Genomic DNA, 22,483 nt, shown 5'->3' with positions numbered 1-22,483 from the left:
AACAAGTGAGAATAGGCCTCCCGGGTGGCGCAGTGGCCTAGAGCACTGCATCGCAGTGCTAGCTGCGCCACCAGAGTCTCTGGGTTCGCGCCCAGGCTCTGTCGCAGCCGGCCGCGACCGGGAGGTCCGTGGGGCGACGCACAATTGGCTTAGCGTCGTCCGGGTTAGGGAGGGTTTGGCCGGTAAGGATATCCTTGTCTCATCGCGCTCCAGCGACTCCTGTGGTGGGCTGGGCGCAGTGCGCGCTAACCGAGGGGGGCGGGTGCACGGTGTTTCCTCCGACACATTGGTGCGGCTGGCTTCCGGGTTGGAGGTGTGCTGTGTTAAGAAGCAGGTTGGGTTGTGCTTCGGAGGACGCATGGCTTTCGACCTTCGTCTCTCCCGAGCCCGTACGGGAGTTGTAGCGATGAGACAAGATAGTAATTACTATCGATTGGATACCACGAAAATTGGGGAAAAAAGGGGGGAAAAAAATAAATAAAAAATAATTTAAAAAAAGTGAGAATATTTTGTTTTATCTGCGAGCCAGATGCAATCATCAAAAGAGCCACACCTGGCTCAGGAGCCATAGGTTCCCGACCCCTGTTCTAGACAGTTCGAAACATGCACCTGCATTACCATTCACTACCGTAAGTAAGCATTTAACTGTTAGTTTACACTAGTTGTTTTACGAAGTATGTGACAAATACCATTTCGTTTGATGAGATTCAATTTCACCTAAAAAGGCTAAAAGAAAAGCAGCTATGAGCATAAATGCTTCGCCCTGTGACATTTTAATAGAGGAGCGATTAAACTGTTCTAAAGGACAGATTTTATGTCTCTGACTTTGGGCCTTAACACCCACTTCAATCCTAAAAACCTTGAAATGACACTGCTCTCACGCCTTCTCAATTTAGACTGAGGATAACGACAGTGGTACTGCTCAAATTAGCAAACACTTATTGAAGTCAAGTGCCTTTTAGATTCCATTTCCAGTCTCATTCCGAACTAACACCAATTTAACAGGACGCTTGTTCTTTCACAAATGCAGATCACTTAACCCTGCTTCATTTGAGAAAGCTTTGGGTGAAAATGGGAACATAAGTGGACAGTGGAAACACACACCAATTCAGCAAAAAAAAAATCAAATAGGCCCTGATTTGATGTTTACTACCAGCTCCTGTCCTATGTGTGTCAATAAGGCAGGAGAGTATCTCTTGCGTTTTAACATGGATGTGGAAAGGGACAGTAGTCTTACACAGCATGTTGTGTGATGGTGGAGACCCTAAGAATAGGAAAAAAAGTTGCATGTATTCTGAAAGTATATCTGGCCAGGCAAAAGAAGATGGGCTTCAGCTGTAGTCTAGTTCCTCTCAAGGTTTCTTCCTACCTTGGGGGTTTCTTCCTTACCACTGAAGCATCTATTTGCTCTTTACAGGGTCATGCCAAGGTTGCTATCAAGCACTTTTGACAAATGTTTGTATATTTGTGAAAAGCACTACACAAATACCAATTGATTTACTGATTAATTTAATGATTTGTTGATTAGAATGCCTGAGTAGAGTGATGTAATAGTGGGAGAGAGGAAGAAGAGGAGAGAGGTGAGACTCACGGTCCTGTGGAGGCTGCTCTGGGGGGATGTGGTGGGGGTGCAGCGGGGGCTGCCGGAGGGGGAGGAGCTGGGGTGGCTGCCACGGGGGGCGGGATCTCCACCGTCTTCCAGTCCTCCCCTTCCTCCACCATGAGGGCAATGAAAGTGTCCAGACGCACGGCACGACTGCCCTCCTCCATCTGAGGACACGCAGAGACACATGACCTTTTATTAGAATAATAATCACTATCAAGCTGCATTTGTATTTGACTCAGAATGCGCAAGAAGACTGAGGAGAGGTGGAGAAACAGAGAGGGGAAGAAAGCACATAAGAACGAGAAAGAAAGAGCATTAGGGGGAAGAAGAAGTGAGGAACTAGAAAGGGAGAGAACAAATTATAGGAAGAAATGGAAAGAACCACCAGGAGGAGGGTTTTCAAAAGATCATTACCTCTTGACATAATCTGTTACTGCTACCAGAGGGACCATAGGCAGACCTTTCCATCCACTGTGTGTCTGTCCACACTGCCTCCTCAATTCACTTCATTTCCCCTCACCTCTGTTCTGACAAAACACACAAGGCCAAGTACTCTAATGGAGGGGGGAATGAATGCTTACTGTTCCTTCACCCCCCCATCGATTCGATCTCAATATCCATCTTTCTCTTCATCTTGGTCTCTAAAAGTGTCATTAAGGCACAGCATGGATGTCTCCACCCCTTCATAGTCAGCAAGGTGTTTTCCCCGGTCAATATTGATTAGTTCTAAATGAGAGGCCAGGCACAATGGATGAGGCAGGCTGTAACACTCCATCTATTTCTAAATGGTATCCACTTACGGAGCTGTCATTCCTGCTAAAGGGCGTAGCTCCGCTCATCAGAAAAGAGAAAAACAACACAAATAACAACCGCTGTTGCCGACAGGGAAAGCGGTCCCTTTCAATCATGGCGACACTGAAATTGATCAGGCAATTGGTTTCTGCATAAGATCAGAACACAAGCCCTTGTAACTGGCTGAATGTCAGATAGCTTTGAACCCAGTCACCACCTCCCCAGTGGCATCTAAACAATAGATGTGCTCCAATAAGACCACGGACTCCAGCTAACCAGAAACAACAGCAGGATGAGACCACCTGCGCTCCCAGCCAGCCAGCCAGCCAGCCAGCCAGCCAGCCAGCCAGGCACACCAGGATACTCCCCTCAGTACAACCGTCAAAAACGCTTTCATACCACGTCTCACTGAGTCAAGGCAAGGGATTCCTAAAAGCAAAAAGGTAGGCTAATGTCTATTGTCCATTGGATAGTAGGTAACTAGGGAAGATGTGAGACTGCTTTGGCAGCGAGGGAAAAAAACAGTGTTGTTTACTACAAAATAGCTGGTGGCACAACATCCCCGACGCATGAAAGTACCAAGACTACCCGGTCTGGCATGTTCGTTGTGTGACTATATATGTGGCTTCCTGTCCATATGCAAGGTGCTACAGGTAGTGTGTGTGTGTGTGTGTGTCCATGGCACCTCTGGCCCAGTGTAAGGTGATCAATAAATGGCAGGGCCTCATGGCTTTAGAAATGCCATTACCACATACAGTAGGACTATGTGGCTATGTTGGTTACATTCACCACAATGAGAAATGACAGGATTACCAGGACAGTTGGATGTGACATGACACTGAACTTTAGCCCTGGCTGTGACCCCTGACCCTAGCCTGGCTGGGTCATACAGCTGTCTGAAGGGCATGACAGATTAGTATATCCCCATCATAATCCACATATCTTCATTTGATTGAATGAATGCAACACCGCAGTATTTCAAACTGCCTCTGACAACCACCATCCCAATAGGCACACAACTCTATTGTGCTACAAAACAAACCCATTCAATTCCAATGTGACTGTGGGGCTGCAAATACAAGAACACATACTGAGCAATGAACAAGAAAACATACAACCACAGTCTTGCACAATACTGTGCCACACAATGCATGTAACTGGTGTGTGTGAGAGTGAGTGAGAGACCAGCGATGCTCTCTCCCTACCATTAGGCTCTCTATAAACACCAGTTAGACAAGCAGGTATTTATAGACGTTTAACACAGCTCTCGAAGAAGCTGCAGCTGGGGGCTGTGTCATTCACAGCCTTTACACACGCACGCACGCACACACACACACACACCTTATCATCGTCCCTTTCTTTCCACTTATTCACAGATGGGGTGCCGTCTTATGTGGATGTCTGCATCAAAGACGCAAGAGCACAAAGGCACACAGAGAGAGAAACGGGAGAAGAGTGTAACACACTGCTAGTGTGGGGCTCAACACTGCCACCTGGTTGTAAAAGGACAGTGCCGGTCCTGAACCATTCCGTCACATCATAGCAAACACAGGCACTTAGCCAAATACCTGAGCAGCACCTCCGACCTCAGCAGACAGTGAAATGGCACAGGTTCAACCTGACTGACACACATTAGAAGACCTGCCTGGTTTCAGTGAAGAACAATAAGTCAAGATTTGGATGAGGAGGACACCATTTTTAGCGGGCTATGCACGGATTTCAGAAAATTACCATTGATTAGATACACTATGCTCTTGTGATCTCTGATACAATTCAAGACTCTCACACCCAGACTTCCACCCTCAACAAGGATAGGCTTGAGACCCGTGACTTGTAAACAGTAGACAATTAGTCCCTCGCCTCCAGATCAAAGAAAAAGGAAGAGGTGGGGAAGAGGTTGGCTTATTTGGAGACTCTTGGAATAATAATATACTGTATTGATTTGTTGTGTGTGTGTGTGTGTGTGCGCCCGCGCGCGTGTGCCTCTGTGTGAGTGTATTGATCTGCCAGGAGAGCGAGACAAATAGGGATTTGAGGCGATATGATTGAATCCTATATCCTGTTACTGGGCAGACTAGTCTAATTAGAGTCCAGAGGAGGGCTTTTCCCCAGCAGCCCTCTCTCTCCCAGGGCTTTTGATTCGTCTGCATTCTCAATCTGATAAATTAAAGCATACGAGGGAGATCAGTGAGTATAGTGTTCCTACGGGGTCTATCCTGAATATATCAACTAGTTCATAAATGATATAACGAAACACCATTTATGAGGTTAACCTATGCATTTTGTATAATTCCAAAGACCAGACGAAGATCTGTGTTGGATTGAAACGTTGCCTATAAAGGTGGTAAATTGGGAGAATATTCAACATGCGGGCCTTTCTGTTCTTCTCTTCATAAGGCTTCGGCCCAGGGGAGAACAACAGGCCCTTCTCATTAATGCCACAGAAGTTCAAGGCCCACCGCTACTGCAGGTATTATTGGCAGAAAGCATGATCCTCCATTATAGTGAAAAGGGACATGGCAATCTTTGTGGTCAATCTTCGTGTAAATAAACACTTTCGAAGACAAACATGGTACCAATAATTGCTTCTAATACACCAGATGTATGTCCTTCAACCAATTATTTTAAAATCGTACAGAGAAGTTGAGTTGCTAATGGCAGCATGCAGTATCCCGGTCAGCCATCAACTTGAGTTATGCTGCGTTTAGACGAGGGATGCAAAAACCGGCATACCAGTCGACATTGCGGGACAAGAAAGCAAGAATGACGGTGATGGCAAAAGCAAGAATGACGGTGATGGCAAAAGCAAGCCAGCACGACGGGATGCGTTGCTATGGTGATTTCAGAGCAAATCAACATCCGGTAGAAAACAATGCTACGGCAGACGGCAAAAGTTCAAATATTTGAACTCTGGCGGCAAGTCCCATCTACCGTGGCGGCTGATGGCATTCACTGCCAGCTTCAACAGCATTTACCATTGTGCTCTCATTGAAAACAATGACATCCGGATTGAAGTCTACCTCATACCAGGTAAACGCAGCATTACTCAATTTGAGGGGGCAGCACAGAGCTAGCCTGCAACATCACTTCCTCGAGTAGCTCTAACTCCACAATATGTCTCCATGAGACGCCATCTTAACTCACTTCATTTGACTTCAATGATCTATTGAGTCTTCACATAGAAATGAATGATTTAAAAAAAAAAAAATATTTCACCTTTATTTAACCAGGTAGGCTAGTTGAGAACAAGTTCTCATTTGCAACTGCGACCTGGCCAAGATAAAGCATAGCAGTGTGAACAGACAACAACACAGAGTTACACATGGAGTAAACAATAAACAAGTCAATAAGATGGTAGAAAAAAGAGAATCTATATACAATGTGTGCAAAAGGCATGAGGTAGGCAATAAATCGAATAATTACAATTTAGCAGATTAACACTGGAGTGATAAATCATCAGATGATCATGTGCAAGAAGAGATACTGGTGTGCAAAAGAGCAGAAAAGCAGAGAACTGGAAGGAAAGGCGTCCAAATGAGGTTTTGGCTTTAGGGATGATCAGTGAGATACACCTGCTGGAGCGCGTGCTACGGGTGGGTGTAGCCATCGTGACCAGTGAACTGAGATAAGGCGGCACTTTACCTAGCATAGCCTTGTAGATGACCTGGAGCCAGTGGGTCTGACGACGAACATGTAGCGAGGGCCAGCCGACTAGGGCATACAGGTCGCAGTGGTGGGTCGTATAAGGTGCTTTAGTAACAAAACGGATGGCACTGTGATAAACTGCATCCAGTTTGCTAAGTAGAGTATTGGAAGCTATTTTGTAGATGACATCGCCGAAGTCGAGGATCGGTAGGATAGTCAGTTTTACTAGGGTAAGTTTGGCGGCGTGAGTGAAGGAGGCATTGTTCCGGAATAGAAAGCCGACTCTAGATTTGATTTTGGATTGGAGATGTTTGATATGAGTCTGGAATGAGAGTTTGCAGTCTAGCCAGACACCTAGGTACTTATAGATGTCCACATATTCTAGGTCGGAACCGTCCAGGGTGGTGATGCTAGTCGGGCGTGCGGGTGCAGGCAGCGAACGGTTGAAAAGCATGCATTTGGTTTTACTAGCGTTTAAGAGCAGTTGGAGGCCACGGAAGGAGTGTTGTATGGCATTGAAGCTCGTTTGGAGGTTAGATAGCACAGTGTCCAGGGAAGGGCCGGAAGTATACAGAATGGTGTCGTCTGCGTAGAGGTGGATCAGGGAATCGCCCGCAGCAAGAGCAACATCATTGATGTATACAGAGAAAAGAGTCGGCCCGAGAATTGAACCCTGTGGTACCCCCATAGAGACTGCCAGAGGACCGGACAACATGCCCTCCGATTTGACACACTGAACTCTGTCTGCAAAGTAGTTGGTGAACCAGGCAAGGCAGTCATTAGAAAAACCGAGGCTATTGAGTCTGCCGATAAGAATATGGTGATTGACAGAGTCGAAAGCCTTGGCCAGGTCGATGAAGACGGCTGCACAGTAATGTCTTTTATCGATGGCGGTTATGATATCGTTTAGTACCTTGAGCGTGGCTGAGGTGCACCCGTGACCGGCTCGGAAACCGGATTGCACAGCGCAGAAGGTACGGTGGGATTCGAGATGGTCAGTGATCTGTTTGTTGACTTGGCTTTCGAAGACCTTAGCTAGGCAGGGCAGGATGGATATAGGTCTGTAACAGTTTGGGTCCAGGGTGTCTCCCCATTTGAAGAGGGGGATGACAGCGGCAGCTTTCCAATCCTTGGGGATCTCAGATGATACGAAGGAGAGGTTGAACAGGCTGGTAATAGGGGGTGCGACAATGGCGGCGGACAGTTTCAGAAATAGGGGGTCCGGATTGTCAAGCCCAGCTGATTTGTATGGGTCCAGGTTTTCCAGCTCTTTCAGAACATCTGCTATCTGGATATGGGTAAAGGAGAAGCTGGGGAGGCTTGGGCGAGTAGCAGCGGGGGGGGGCGGGGCTGTTGAGCAAGGTTGGAGTCGCCAGGTGGAAGGCATGGCCAGCCATTGAGAAATGTTTGTTGAAGTTTTCGATTATCACGGACTTATCAGTGGTGACCGTGTTATCTAGCCTCAGTGCAGTGGGCAGCTGGGAGGAGGTGCTCTTGTTTTCCATGGACTTTACAGTATCCCAGAACTTTTTGGAGTTAGAGCTACAGGATGCAAATTTCTGCTTGAAAAAGCTGGCCTTTGCTTTCCTGACTGACTGCGTGTATTGGTTCCTGACTTCCCTGAACAGTTGCATATCGCGGGGGCTCTTCGATGCTATTGCAGTTCGCCACAGGATGTTTTTGTGCTGGTCGAGGGCAGTCAGGTCTGGAGTGAACCAAGGGCTATATCTGTTCTTGGTTCTGCATTTTTTGAACGGAGCATGCTTGTCTAATATGGTGAGGAAGTAACTTTTAAAGAATGACCAGGCATCCTCAACTGACGGGATGAGGTCAATATCCTTCCAGGGTACCCGGGCCAGGTCGATTAGAAAGGCCTGCTCGCAGAAGTGTTTTAGGGAGCGTTTGACAGTGATGAGGGGTGGTCGTTTGACCGTGGACCCGTGGCGGATACAGGCAATGAGGCAGTGATCACTGAGATCTTGATTGAAGACAGCAGAGGTGTATTTGGAGGGCAAGTTGGTCAGGATAATGTCTATTAGGGTGCCCATGTTTACGGATTTGGGGTTGTACCTGGTGGGTTCCTTGATGATTTGTGTGAGATTGAGGGCATCAAGCTTAGATTGTAGGACTGCCGGGGTGTTAAGCATATCCCAGTTTAGGTCACCTAACAGAACAAACTCTGAAGCTAGATGGGGAGCGATCAATTCACAGATGGTGTCCAGGGCACAGCTGGGAGCTGAGGGGGGTCGGCAGCAGGCGGCAACAGTGAGAGACTTATTTCTGGAGAGATTCATTTTTAAAATTATAAGTTCGAACTGTTTGGGCATAGACTTGGAAAGTATGACAGAACTTTGCAGGCTATCTCTGCAGTAGATTGCAACTCCTCCCCCTTTGGCAGTTCTATCTTGACGGAAAGTGTTATAGTTGGGTATGGAAATCTCAGAGTTTTTGGTGGCCTTCCTAAGCCAGGATTCAGACACGGCAAGGACATCAGGGTTGGCAGAGTGTGCTAAAGCGGTGAGTAAGGCAAACTTAGGGAGGAGGCTTCTGATGTTGACATGCATGAGGCCAAGGCTTTTTCGATCACAGAAGTCAACAAATGAGGGTGACTGGGGACATGCAGGGCCTGGGTTTACCTCCACATCACCCGAGGAACAGAAGAGTAGTAGGATGAGGGTGCGGCTAAAGGCTATCAAAACTGGTCGCCTAGAGCGTTGGGGACAAGGAATAAAAGGAGCAGATTTATGGGCGTGGTAGAATAGATTCTGGGCATAATGTGCAGACCAGGGTATGGTGGGGCACGGGTACAGCGGAGGCAAGCCCAGTAGGTTAGCAGAATGGGCCTTCAGCGGGCGTCACGCCTGAGGGGCCTGTTGGAGTCCTCGGGCAGATTATGTCGGTATTCCAGTCGTAGAGGATCGGCAGGGTTCCGTGCTCCGTACCGGCAGTAAAGGGGTCCGGATATTGTAGCCCAGGAGTGGGCTTCAGTGGTAGCACAGGAGCCCTAGCCGGGCTAGCTTCAGGCTAATTGGTGCTTGCTCCGGGATGGAAACGCTAGCCAGGAGTGGTCACCCGGGATTGTGGTTAGCTAGTTGCGAAGATCCAGATGAAAATGTTCAGAGTTTGCGGTAGGAATCCGGGGATATGGAGAGAAATAGGTCCGTTATGCTCTGGTTTTAGTCACGTTGTTCGAACTAGCGAGAGCTTTCCGAGCTAAAGGTTAGCTGATGACCGCTAGCAATGGTTTGCTAACTGATAGCTGGTAGGCAGTTAGCTGGCTATCTTCAGTAGATGGATTCCAGATCAGAAGTAAATAGAAATACTTTAGAAAAAAGCAGATCCACGCCACATTGGGTGAGGCGGGTTGCAGGAGAGTATTTAGAAGTTGAGGTTTAAGAAAGTATTTTTAAAAGATATGCGAAGAAAAAGATGTAAAAAGATGTATACAAGGGACACGGGACACGACACGACAAAGACGTCTACACTGCTACGCCATCTTGGAAACGTGATGGATGGCTTTGTCCATTCTTTTTACAGTCATGGTTTGGCCAGTTGTAGTGCAGGGAAGATGTCAGTTAAGCTGAGACACAGCCAACAAACTCCCCCCTGGAAGATGAATCTATCCTAAAATGACAGCATCCTGATGAGAAAGTATGTAGGAATGGAGGGAAGCAGAGTGATAAATGACATGATAAATGCTGTCAGGTTAGCACTGTGGACCATGTCAGACCATCTTCATCTAGCCTTTCCTTCTTCCATCCATCTAAACATCCATCCATCTTGCCACTAGTTATCTCGACCGTTAAATGTTGACATACAGTGAGGGAAAAAAGAATTTGATCCCCTGCAAAACATGACTTAGTACCTGGTGGCAAAACCCTTGTTGGCAATCACAGGAGGTCAGACCTTTCTTGTAGTTGGCCACCAGGTTTGCACACATCTCGGGAGGGATTTTGTCCCACTCCTCTTTGCAGATCTTCTCCAAGTCATTAAGGTTTCGAGGTGACGTTTGGCAACTCGGATATTCAGCTCCCTCCACAGATTTTCTATGGGAATGTGCTTCTTCTTGAGCCACTCCTTTGTTGCCTTGGCCGTGTGTTTTGGGTCATTGTCATGCTGGAATACCCATCCACGACCCATTTTCAATGCCCTGGCTGAGGGAAGGAGGTTCTCACCCAAGATTTGACGGTACATGGCCCCGTCCATCGTCCCTTTGATGCGGTGAAGTTGTCCTGTCCCCTTAGCAGAAAAACACCCCCAAAGCATAATGTTTCCACCTCCATGTTTGAAGGTGGGGATGGTGTTCTTGGGGTCATAGGCAGCATTCCTCCTCCTCCTCCATACAAGGCGAGTTGAGTTGATGCCAAAGAGCTCAATTTTGGTCTCATCTGACCACAACACTTTCACCCAGTTGTCCTCTGAATCATTCAGATGTTCATTGGCAAACTGCTGCCTTGAGATCATTGACAATATTCTCCCGTGTAGTTCTGGACTGATTCCTCACCGTTCTCATGATCATTGCCACTCCACGAGGTGAGATCTTGCATGGAGCCCCAGGCCGAGGGAGATTGACAGTTCTTTTGTCTTTCTTCCATTTGCGAATAATCGTACCAACTGTTGTCACCTTCTCACCAAGCTGCTTGGCGATGGTCTTGTAGCCCATTCCAGCCTTGTGTAGGTCTACAATCTTGTCCCTGACATCCTTGGAGAGCTCTTTGGTCTTGGCCATGGTGGAGAGTTTGGAATCTGATTGATTGATTGCTTCTGTGGACAGGTATCTTTTATACAGGTAACAAACTGAGATTAGTAGCACTCCCTTTAAGAGTGTGCTCCTAATCTCAGCTCGTTACCTGTATAAAAGACACCTGGGAGCCAGAAATCTCTGAGAGGGGGTCATACTTATTTCCCTTATTAAAATGAAAATCAATATACAACATTTTTGACATGCGTTTTCTGGATTTTTTTGTTGTTATTCTGTCTCCCACTGTTCAAATAAACCTACCATTAAAATTATAGACTGATCATTTCTTTGTCAGTGGGCAAACGTACGAAATCAGCAGCGGATCAAATACTTTCCCCCCCTCAATGTACATTCTGTCCACCGTATCAATCCATCTCGAAAATCCCTGCACACCCACCAATCCATCAATGTGTGGGGGATCTCTACATGTGCCATATCAGCCTTTTGTGTGTTCACGGATGTTACACTGGCTGCTAAACTAGAATCCTAGTGGGTACATGCTTAGACAGCACCACTACTACACCACTGTGGGCTAATCTGTGCTGTGATCTACAAAGAGCAGAGGCCATCATGCCCCTTCCACACACAGCCAGGAAACACGTCGCTCATACTAGTAACACCACACACACACACGATACACACCAGGACGCACACACACATCCACAGAGAGACTGGTACGCTTCCTCTCTAATACCCCCAGTAGAGACTGGGTCTGGGGTATTCAGGGGTGGGGGTGTTGGTCTGGATGCTGGCTGAACCTGGGGGGATTATCGCTCTCCCTCTTTCTGCCAGCTTCTAGCCTTCCTAAGCCCCTTCCTCCAACTCCTGGGCAGTTGCCATGGAAACTACCTTATCCCCATGGCAGCAGAGACATGGATCGGAAGGAGGGAGAGGGAAGAGAAAGAGGAAGAGAAAGAAAACACGAAGAGAATGAGAATAGAGCAAGGGCTAAAAAAGGCAGAGAAATTATAATAATTGAAAATATATAACAATGAGAGAGACACTTCGCCTGCTGATAGTGATCTCAGAGAAACGTTACATTTCCAGAGCAACACTCTTGTTTATGCACACGTGTTGCTATCTGTCTAAGTAATTACGCCAAATCAGCTCTTTATTCAGGGTACACTCAGACATCACCTGAACCACAGCACTAGAACAACATGGGTATGCTTCGCTGAACTATGCTATGTGGCCTGGTTTACACGGCTAATTGCCACTAGGACACTATTCTGAACGATGTGACACTCACTGATCGGATGACTGACTAGAGGGGACCATGGCATCAGCTGTGGGACAGGCAAGGGTGTGTGTGTGTGTGTCACTTAGCTAGTTGATGAATGTTGGGTTGAAAATAAATACAAAAAACACATTACATGACCAAAAGTATGTGGACACAATCCAGACTCATGGGCATTAATATAGAGTTGGTCCCACCTTTGTTGCTATAACAGCCTCTACTCTTCTGGGAAGGCTTTCCACTAGATGTTGGACCATTGCTGCGGGGACTTGCTTCCATTCAGCCACGAGAGCATTAGCGAGGTCGGGCACTTTTAATTCACCCCAAAGATGTTCGATGAGGTTGAGCTCAGGGCTCGGAGCAGGCTAGTCAAGTTCTTCCACACCGATCTCGACAAACCATTTCTGTATGGACCTCACTTTGTGCTGTCATGTCATGCTGAAACAGGAAAAGGGTTTACAGTTGGCACTACACATTCGGAAAGGTAGTGTTCTCCTGGCATCCGCCAAAACCAGATTCGTCCGTCGGACTGCCAGATGGTGAAGCGTGATTCATCACTCCAGAGAACACGTTTCTAGAGTTCAATGGCGGCGAGCTTCACACCATTCCAGCCAATGCTTGGCAAAGCGCATGGTGATCTTAGGCTTGTGTGTGCCTGCTCGGCCATGGAAACCCATTTCATGAAGCTCCCAACGAACAGTTATTGTGCTGACGTTGCTTCCAGAGGCAGTTTTGAACTCGGTAGTGAGTGTTGCAACTGAGGACAGAATATTTTTACACGCTACGCGCTTCAGTGGTCCCGTTCTGTGAGCTTGTGTGGCCTAGGCTGCCACTTCACAGCTGAGCCGTTGTTGCTCCTAGACGTTTCCACTTCACAATAACAGCACTTACAGTTGACCGAGGAAGCTCTAACAGGGCAGAAATTTGATGAACTGACTTGTTGGGAAGGTGGCATCCTAGGACAGTGCCACATTGAAAGTCACTGAGCTCTTCAGTAAGGCCATTCTATTGCCAATGTTAGCCTATGGAGATAGCATGGCTCTGTGCTCAATTTTATACACCTGCCAGCAACGGGTGTGGCTGAAATAGCCAAATCCACTCATTTGAAGGGGTGTCCACATACACAATATATACAAAAGTATGTCATTATGACTGCTGGATCATTTAACTCTGATAAGAGGATGGAGGAAAAGAGTGGTTTACAGGCAAAGCAGAGTTTTCATCAATATCCTCTCACTCTCTCTCGTTAAGACATAATTGAAGGCTTTCTACCATTGCCAGATCGATCTGACAGAGGAGGATAAACTGCTTTCATCCCTCTGTTCTGAGGGACAAACATGAGGCGCGGTGTTTATGAAAGACAAGTGATCGGTCTGTCTTTGGCAGAGTCATTAATATTCACACAACACGCACACACACACACACACAGAGACAGAGGTCACGAAGCACATCAGTGATGTTCCGCCAATTAAGGAGAAGAGGGAAGCCCTAAGAACTGACACACACAACACAGTTCACTCACCAGTATCTTGGCCAGGACGCCGTCATCATTGGACTCCAGGGTAACCACGGCCTTGTCCGTCTCGATCTCACAGAGCGCATCGCCAGCCGCCACCGCATCACCTGCAGGACACCAGCAACAGTCAGACCGCTTACAATGTCAAAGACCAATAATTGGGGAAAGGAAAAAGTTACATGAAAAAAAATTGGTGAGAGACAGTGTAGAAAGTCAATTTCTAAGGGATGATGAAACCATAGATATAGAACTGATATATTGCTATGGTGGTAACACTGATCATTAGGCCAAACAGTGAGGTACATAAAGTCACCCTTGATAAAGATGAGCAAAACAATACAGTGTAAAATAATACAACTGAGCTACTGTATATTGTATGCAAAAGAATTGGGACAATTTATTATACAGTATATACTAATACAATTGCTCAGAGAAAATAGATTTAGTTTAACAAGTAATAAAAACAAAATCTCAAAAAGATATGGGTCAAAATTATTGGCCCCCCGTTTTCAGTACTCCAGCACCCTGCCCTTGCAAGGATAACGACACAGGCTTTTTCTCAAATGTTTTATGAGATTGGAGAAGACCATTCCTCCATACAGAATCTTGCCAGATCCTTGATATCTTTCATCTGCGCTTATGGACTGCCCTTCAATTCAAACAGTAGCAGTACTGGGTGTAAAGTAAGGGGTTCTGGTGGATGTACACTGCTCAAAAAAATAAAGGGAACACTTAAACAACACAATGTAACTCCAAGTCAATCACACTTCTGTGAAATCAAACTGTCCACTTAGGAAGCAACACTGTTTGACAATAAATTGCACATGCTGTTGTGCAAATGGAATAGACAAAAGGTGGAAATTATAGGCAGTTAGCAAGACACCCTCAATAAAGGAGTGATTCTGCAGGTGGTGACCACAGACCACTTCTCAGTTCCTATGCTTCCTGGCTGATGTTTTGGTCACTTTTGAATGCTGGCGGAGCTCTCACTCTAGTGGTAGCATGAGACGGAGTCTACAACCTACACAAGTGGCTCAGGTAGTGCAGCTCATCCAGGATGGCACATCAATGCGAGCTGTGGCAAGAAGGTTTGCTGTGTCTGTCAGCGTAGTGTCCAAAGCATGGAGGCGCTACCAGGAGACAGGCCAGTACATCAGGAGACGTGGAGGAGGCCGTAGGAGGGCAACAACCCAGCAGCAGGACCGCTACCTCCGCCTTTGTGCAAGGAGTAGCACTGCCAGAGCCCTGCAAATGACCTCCAGCAGGCCACAAATGTGCATGTGTCAGCATATGGTCTCACAAGGGGTCTGAGGATCTCATCTCGGTACCTAATGGCAGTCAGGCTACCTCTGGCGAGCACATGGAGGGCTGTGCGGCCCCACAAAGATATGCCACCCCACACCATGACTGACCCACGCCAAACCGGTCATGCTGGAGGATGTTGCTGGCAGCAGAACGTTCTCCACGGCGTCTCCAGACTCTGTCACGTCTGTCACATGTGCTCAGTGTGAACCTGCTTTCATCTGTGAAGAGCACAGGGCGTCAGTGGCGAATTTGCCAATATTGGTGTTCTCTGGCAAATGCCAAATGTCCTGCACGGTGTTGGGCTGTAAGCACAACCCCCACCTGTGGACGTCGGGCCCTCATACCACCCTCATGGAGTCTGTTTCTGACCGTTTGAGCAGACACATGCACATTTGTGGCCTGCTGGAGGTCATTTTGCAGGGCTCTGGCAGTGCTACTCCTTGCACAAATGTGGAGGTAGCGGTCCTGCTGCTGGGTTGTTGCCCTCCTACGGCCTCCTCCACCTCTCCTGATGTACTGGCCTGTCTCCTGGTAGCGCCTCCATGCTCTGGACACTACGCTGACAGACACAGCAAACCTTCTTGCCACAGCTCGCATTGATGTGCCATCCTGGATGAGCTGCACTACCTGAGCCACTTGTGTGGGTTGTAGACACCGTCTCATGCTACCACTAGAGTGAGAGCACCGCCAGCATTCAAAAGTGACCAAAACATCAGCCAGGAAGCAAGGAACTGAGAAGTGGTCTGTGGTCACCACCTGCAGAATCACTCCTTTATTGGGGGTGTCTTGCTAATTGCCTATAATTTCCACCTTTGTCTATTCCATTTGCACAACAGCATGTGCAATTTATTGTCAATCAGTGTTGCTTCCTAAGTGGACAGTTTGATTTCACAGAAGTGTGATTGACTTGGAGTTACATTGTGATGTTTAAGTGTTCCCTTTATTTTTTTGAGCAGTGTATATGTTCTTCATAATATTTCTCATACATCTACATTTCCCTATGGGGCTAAAGAAGCAAGTCTAAAACCGGGGAGGAGTGATTCAATATGTTTTATTAAAAAGAGGCCATTGTTATTGAGTGAAGACAAGGCAGAAGAGGAAGATGGATGTTGGGGCCTATTGGGCAGGGGTCACATTGAGTCAGTCTTTATTTTCAATAGGTGATCCTAGGATGGGAAGGTCACTTCAGGTCAGCACAATAACACAATGAGAGAGAAGTTACACATCCATACAGGGAAACACCATCCTCAGCTCCAATATCCTGCCTAGTAAAAGATCACCTCAACTTTTAGGAAGAGAGAAAGGGAGAGTTGTGGGAGAGAGGGTAGTGGGAGGATCATAGAGGATGTGAGGGAAGAAGTGGGCAGAGGTGGGAGTGAATATTGACCTCAGAAGCTCCAGAAAGCTGGAAGAAGGGAGGACTAGATTGGATGTGTGTGTGGTTTTAACACCAGATGACCCAAGGGGTTAGCCAGTGATGAGCGATATTGAAAGTTAACTTCTTATGGCTGAAAGGGCAGTATTGACTAGTTTGGATGAAAGGTGCACAGAGGTGCATCCGAGTAAACGGCCTGCTCCTATGTCATAGTTGCTAATATGTGCATATTATTGGACAGAAAACACTCTGAAGTTTCTAAAACTGTTTGAATTATGTCTGTGAGTATAACAGAACTCATATGGCAGGCAAAAAACTGAGAAGTTCCACTTCCTGTTTGGATACATTCTGGGGGTGCCAGATTTTCAACCAAGCACTCATTGAAAATACAGAGAGATATGGATGGGTTTTCACTTCCTACGGCTTCCACTAGATGTCAACAGTCACTAGAACTTAGTCTGATGACTCTAATTGTGAAGGGAGGCCGAAGGAGACAGGAATGAGTAATCACTTCCATGAGGTGCCCACGCATTGAACTGGCGCATTCACGCGAGAGTGAGCTTCGTTCCATCGATCAATTGAAGTCGATGTAATTCTCCAGTTGGAACGTTATTCAAGATGTATGTTAACAAAATTCTAAAGATTGATTCAGTACATCGTTTGACATGTTTCTACTGACTGTAACGGAAGTTTTGGACATTTCGTCACGTTATAGTGGACGTGCTGAGACTTTGGTTAGGGCGTTTGGTAAACAATTCGAAAGTAGCTAATTGGAAATAAATAACGGACATTATCGAACAAATCAAGCATTTATTGTGGACCTAGGATTCCTAGGACTGCATTCTGATGAAGTTCATCAAAGGTAAGGAAACATTTATCATGTATTTTCTGGTTTCTGTTGAGTCCAACATGGCGGCTAATTTGGCTATTGTTCTGAGCTCCGTCTCAGATTATTGCATGGTTTATTTTTCCATAAAGTTTTTTTTAAAATCTGACACAGCGGTTGCATTAAGGAGAGGTATCTATATCTATAATTCCATTTGTATAACTTGTATTATCATCTACATTTATGATGAGTATTTCTGTTGAAACGATGTGGCTATGCAAAATCACTTGAAGTTTTTGCAACTATTTTTGATATAAATATGAACTTTATCAAACAAAACATGCATGTATTGTGTAACATGAAGTCCTATCAGTGGCAACTGATGAAGATAATCAAAGGTTAGTGATTAATTTTCTCTATTTCTGTTTTTTGTGAAAGCTATCTTTCGCTGAAAAAAATGTCTGTGCTTATTGTGGTTTTGTGGTGACCTAACAATCGTTTGTAGTGCTTTTGCTGAAAAGCCTATTTGAAATCGGACACTTTGGTGGGATTAACAACAAGATTACCTTTAAAATGATATAAAACACATGAATGTCTGAGGAATTTGAATTATGAGATTTCTGTTTTTTGAATTTGGCGCCCTGCACCTTTTTTTGATTTTGTCATATCGATCCCGTTACTGGGATTGCAGCCATAAGAAGTTTTAAACAGTCAACCACCTGCTCCTTTCAACCCTACTCCACTGGAATTGCAATAGAATTAAGTTACACGGTGACACAAACGTACAATACAAGGGGATGGGCAGGGATGTAGTGCTGCTGTTCCGCAGGTGAGCGGGCTCCCTCAAAACTCAGAGCTGGCAAAAATATTTCTGGAAAAGTTGTTCTAAATAAATTTGATTTAAATGACCACTAACATTCCATGAAAACGTTAGAACGAAAAACTGAACGAGCTTATAGGTAGGTAAGGTAAATTATTGTTTCTTCCCGGTCTTCTCTCTTTCTGGCAGTGGTGCGAATAATGAATAACTGTTGGCGTGTGTGCAGAGGCCCGTCGGCCGGAGGCTTGACCACTTCGACCGGGCCAAATCTGACGTGACATGAACTGACACAGACATAAAACTTTACCAGGGGTTGCTAAAAACATCTGTCCTCCAGTTTGTTACGGACTAAGTGCTCATGTACGACACACCTGAACTCGACCTACTGTCCGTGTGCTTAGCTTACAGAAACGTACCACCTCGATTGCGTATGCAGACAAACTGATACACCACATGAACCTTATCACACCAATGAGAGCTAGGATCCAAATTCACCACGTCTGCCTTGGACTAGAGATCGACCGATTAATCGAAATGGCCCATTAATTAGGGCCGATTTCAAGTTTTCATAACAAAATGTTACACTTTTATTTAGCTAGGCAAGTCAGTTAAGAACACATTCTTATTTTCAATGACGGCCTACGAACGGTGGGTTAACTGCCTTGTTCAGGGACAGAACGACAGATTTTTACCTTGTCAGCTCGGGGATTCAATCTTGCAACCTTACATTTAACTAGTCCAACGCTCTAACCATCTGCTTTACATTGCACTCCACGAGGAGCCTGCCTGTTACGCGAATGCAGTAAGAAGCCAAGGTAAGTTGCTAGCTAGCATTAAACGTATCTTATGAAAAACAATCAATCATAAGCACTAGTTAACTACACATGGTTGATGATATTACTAGTTTATCTAGCGTGTCCTGCGTTGCATATAATCGATGCAGTGGCACTCTCGAAAAAGGACTGTCGTTGCTCCAACGTGTACCTAACCATAAACATCAATGCCTTTCTTAAAATCAATACACAAGTATATATTTTTAAACCTACATATTTAGTTAATATTGCCTGCTAACATTAATTTCTTTTAACTAGGGAAATGCTGTCACTGGCTTGTTGCGAACTGCGTGAAGACAGCCAACTTCGCCAAACGGGGAATGATTTAACAAAAGCGTATGTGAAAAAAAGCACAATCGTTGCACGACTGTACCTAACCATAAACATCAATGCCTTTCTTAAAATTAATACACAGAAGTATATATTTTTAAACCGGCATATTTAGCTAAAAGAAATCCAGGTTAGCATACAATATTAACCAGGTGAAATTGTGTCACTTCTCTTGCGTTCATTGCACGCAGAGTCAGGGTATATGCAACAGTTTGGGCCGCCTGGCTCGTTGCGAACTAATTTGACAGAATTTTACGTTAGGACATAACTTTGAAGGTTGTGCAATGTAACAGGAATATTTAGACTTATGGATGCCACCCGTTAGATAAAATACGGAACGGTTCCGTATTTCACTGAAATAATAAACGTTTTGTTTTCGAGATTATAGTTTCCGGATTCGACCATATTAAATGACCTAAGCCTCATTTGTGTGTGTTATTATGTTATAATTAAGTCTATGATTTGATAGAGCAGTCTGACAGTGATGGTAGGCACCAGCAGGCTTGTAAGCATTCATTCAAACAGTACTTTCATACGTTTTGCCAGCAGCTCTTTGAAATGCTTCAAGCATTGAGCTGTTTATGACTTCAAGCCTATCAACTCCCAAGATTAGGCTGGTGTAACCAATGTGAAATGGCTAGCTAGTTAGCGGGGTGTGCGCTAATAGCGTTTCAAACGTCATTCGCACTGAGACTTGGAGTAGTTGTTCCCCTTGCTCTGCATGGGTAACGCTGCTTCGAGGGTGGCTGTTGTCGATGTGTTCCTGGTTCGAGCCCAGGTAGGGGCGAGGAGAGGTAAGGAAGCTATACTGTTACACTGGCATAACTAAAAGTGCCTATAAGAACATCCAATAGTCAAAGGTATATGAAATACAAATCGTATAGAGAGAAATAGTCCGATAATTCCTATAATAACTACAACCTAAAACTTCTTACCTGGGAATATTGAAGACTCACGTTTAAAGGAACCACAAGCTTTCACATGTTCTCATGTTCTGAGCAAGGAACTTAAACATTAGCTTTCTTACATGGCACATATTGCACTCTAAATTTATTCTAACACTTCGTTTTTGCATTATTTAAACCAAATTGAACATGTTTCATTATTTATTTGAGGCTAAATTGATTTTATTGATGTATTAAGTTAAACTAAGTGTTAATTCAGTATTGTTGTAATTGTCATTATTACAAATAAATAAATACATGTTTTATTTTTTATTATTATTATTATTATTATTATTATTCATTTTTTTATAAAATCGCAGATTAATCGGCATTGGCTTTTTTTGGCCCTACAATAATCGGTATCGGCGTTGAAAAATCATAATCGGTCGACCTCTACCTTGGACCCCCTTTTGCGCAGTGGAACACAGAACGGTGTGACCATTTACGTTTATAGTGCTGTCCTTTCAGCATCACAATTCGAAGGGCCTTCAAATCGCTTAAAATAACCCTCATCAAGATATGTTGCCTAATCAGTACTTATTACAAATAGAATATAATCACTTCTCACCATGGAGCTCATTTAGTAAAGTTAGATCAAAGCTTAATCAATGTCTTGCAAGATCACTTAAACATTGATTGGAATTTAATAGCATATACTATAGCATATTAGGCCTATAATATGTCACACCAAAAACACCTTAGTCATTTCATATTCGAAGCCGAATAGGAAAATAGTGCCATCGAAAAGTATTCAGACCCCTTGACTTTTTCCAAATTTTGTTACGTTACAGCCTTATTCCACAATGGATAAAAAAAAAAAATCCTAGGCAATCTACGCACAACACCCCATAATGACAAAGTGAAAAACAGGTTATAATTTTTGCTAATTTATTACAAATAGAAAACAAATACCTTATTTGCATAAGTATTCAGACCTTTCGCTATGAGACTTGAAATTGAGCTCAGGTGCATCCTGTTTCCATTGTTCATCCTTGAGATATTTCAACAACTTGGAGTCCACCTGTGGTAAATTAAATTGATTGAACATGATTTGGAAAGGCACACACCTGTCTATATAAAAAGGTCCCACAGTTGACAGTGCATGTCAGAGCAAAAATCAAGCCATGCGGTGTAAGGAATTGTCCGTAGAGCTCAGAGACAGGATTGTGTCGAGGCACAGATCTGGGGAAGGGTGCCAAAAAACATTCGGCAGCATTGAAGGTTCTAAAGAATCATTCTCAAATGGAAGAAGTTTGGAACCACCAAGACTCTTCCTAGAGCTGGCCAAACTGAGCAATCGGGGAAGAAGGGCCATGGTCAGGGAGGTGACCAAGAAACCGATGGTTTCGAAAGAGAGTGATGCCAGGAGAACGCTACCTTCCCCAATGCATAGTGACAACTGTAAAGTTTGGTGTAAGAGGAAAAATGGTCTGGGCATGCAATGACATTGTAGACGATTCTGTGCTTCCTGAGGGGGAAGAGACACTATCGTGCCCTCTTCACGACTGTGACTGGGTTGGTGTGTTTGGACCACAATAGATTTTGACGTCGAGGAAGTTGAAGATCTCGACCAGCTCCACTACAGCCCCGTTGATGTGAATGTGGGCGTGCTCGGCTTTCCGTTTCCGCTACTTTGTTTAACTGAGGGAAAGGTTGTTGTCCTGGCACCACTGCCAGGTCTGTGAAGCTCCTCCCTATAGGCTGTCTCATCGTAATCTGTGATCAGGCCGCCTACTTTTGTTTTTTCGTCAGCAAACTTAATGATGGTATTGGAGTCGTGTGCGGCCACGCAGTTGTGGGTGAAAAAGGGAGTACAGGAGGGGACTAAGCAGGCACATAGTGATATATGCCTTAGAGCGAGTCATTTCAAGATGTTACCTTTGGTTCTTGTGCAAAGGGACTGTGGTGGTCTGCTCCAAACAAGTACAGTGCATTCAGACAGTATCCAGACCACTTGACTTACTCCATCCACAGTGTTACATTACAGCCTTATTCTAAAATGGATTAAATACATGTTCATCTTCAATCTACACAAAATACCCCATAATGAAAAAGCAAAAAACAGATTTTAAATTTTTGCAAATTTACAAAAAATTAAAAGCAGAAATACCTTGACATTTGCTATGAGACTCAAAATTAAGCTCAGGTACATCCTGTTTCCATTGATCATCCTTTAGATGTTTCTACAACTTGATTGGAATCCACCTGTGGTAAATTAAATTGATTGGACAACAATCTAAAAACGTGTTTTTGTCCATTAGCTGGTGCTCTCATGCATGGTTCATTGTTGCGTCCCTCGAAGCGAGCGTAGAAGGCATTTAGCTCGTCTAGTAGGATCATGTCATTTTGAAGCTTGTGGTTGGGTTTCCCTTTGTAATCCGTGATAGTTTGCAAGCCCTGCCACATCCGACGAGCATACGAGGCGGTGTAGTAGGATTCAATCTTAGTCCTGTATTGACGCTTCGCCTATTGCATGGTTCCCATGTAAGGTGCATGTTGTACAAAAACTTTTC

General features: G+C 45.0%; 1 protein-coding gene across 1 annotated transcript in view; it reads right to left on the bottom strand.

Annotated features, from left to right (window-relative positions):
• pdhx (pyruvate dehydrogenase complex component X) overlaps nt 1-22,483 on the bottom strand; it is an 81,894-nt gene that overhangs the window by 46,257 nt on the left and 13,154 nt on the right. The window contains exons 3-4 of the mRNA XM_055939942.1: nt 13,544-13,644; nt 1,592-1,770 (exon numbers count right to left, since the gene is read on the bottom strand). Coding sequence (XP_055795917.1) covers nt 1,592-1,770; nt 13,544-13,644 — 280 coding nt within the window. The remainder of the gene's footprint in view (nt 1-1,591; nt 1,771-13,543; nt 13,645-22,483) is intronic.

This window comes from Salvelinus fontinalis, chromosome 12, assembly GCF_029448725.1.
Source record: "Salvelinus fontinalis isolate EN_2023a chromosome 12, ASM2944872v1, whole genome shotgun sequence".
NCBI classification, from domain to species: Eukaryota; Metazoa; Chordata; class Actinopteri; order Salmoniformes; family Salmonidae; genus Salvelinus; species Salvelinus fontinalis.
The sequence above is the reverse complement of the archived record's forward strand: the minus strand, read 5'-3'. Positions and strand labels throughout refer to the sequence as shown.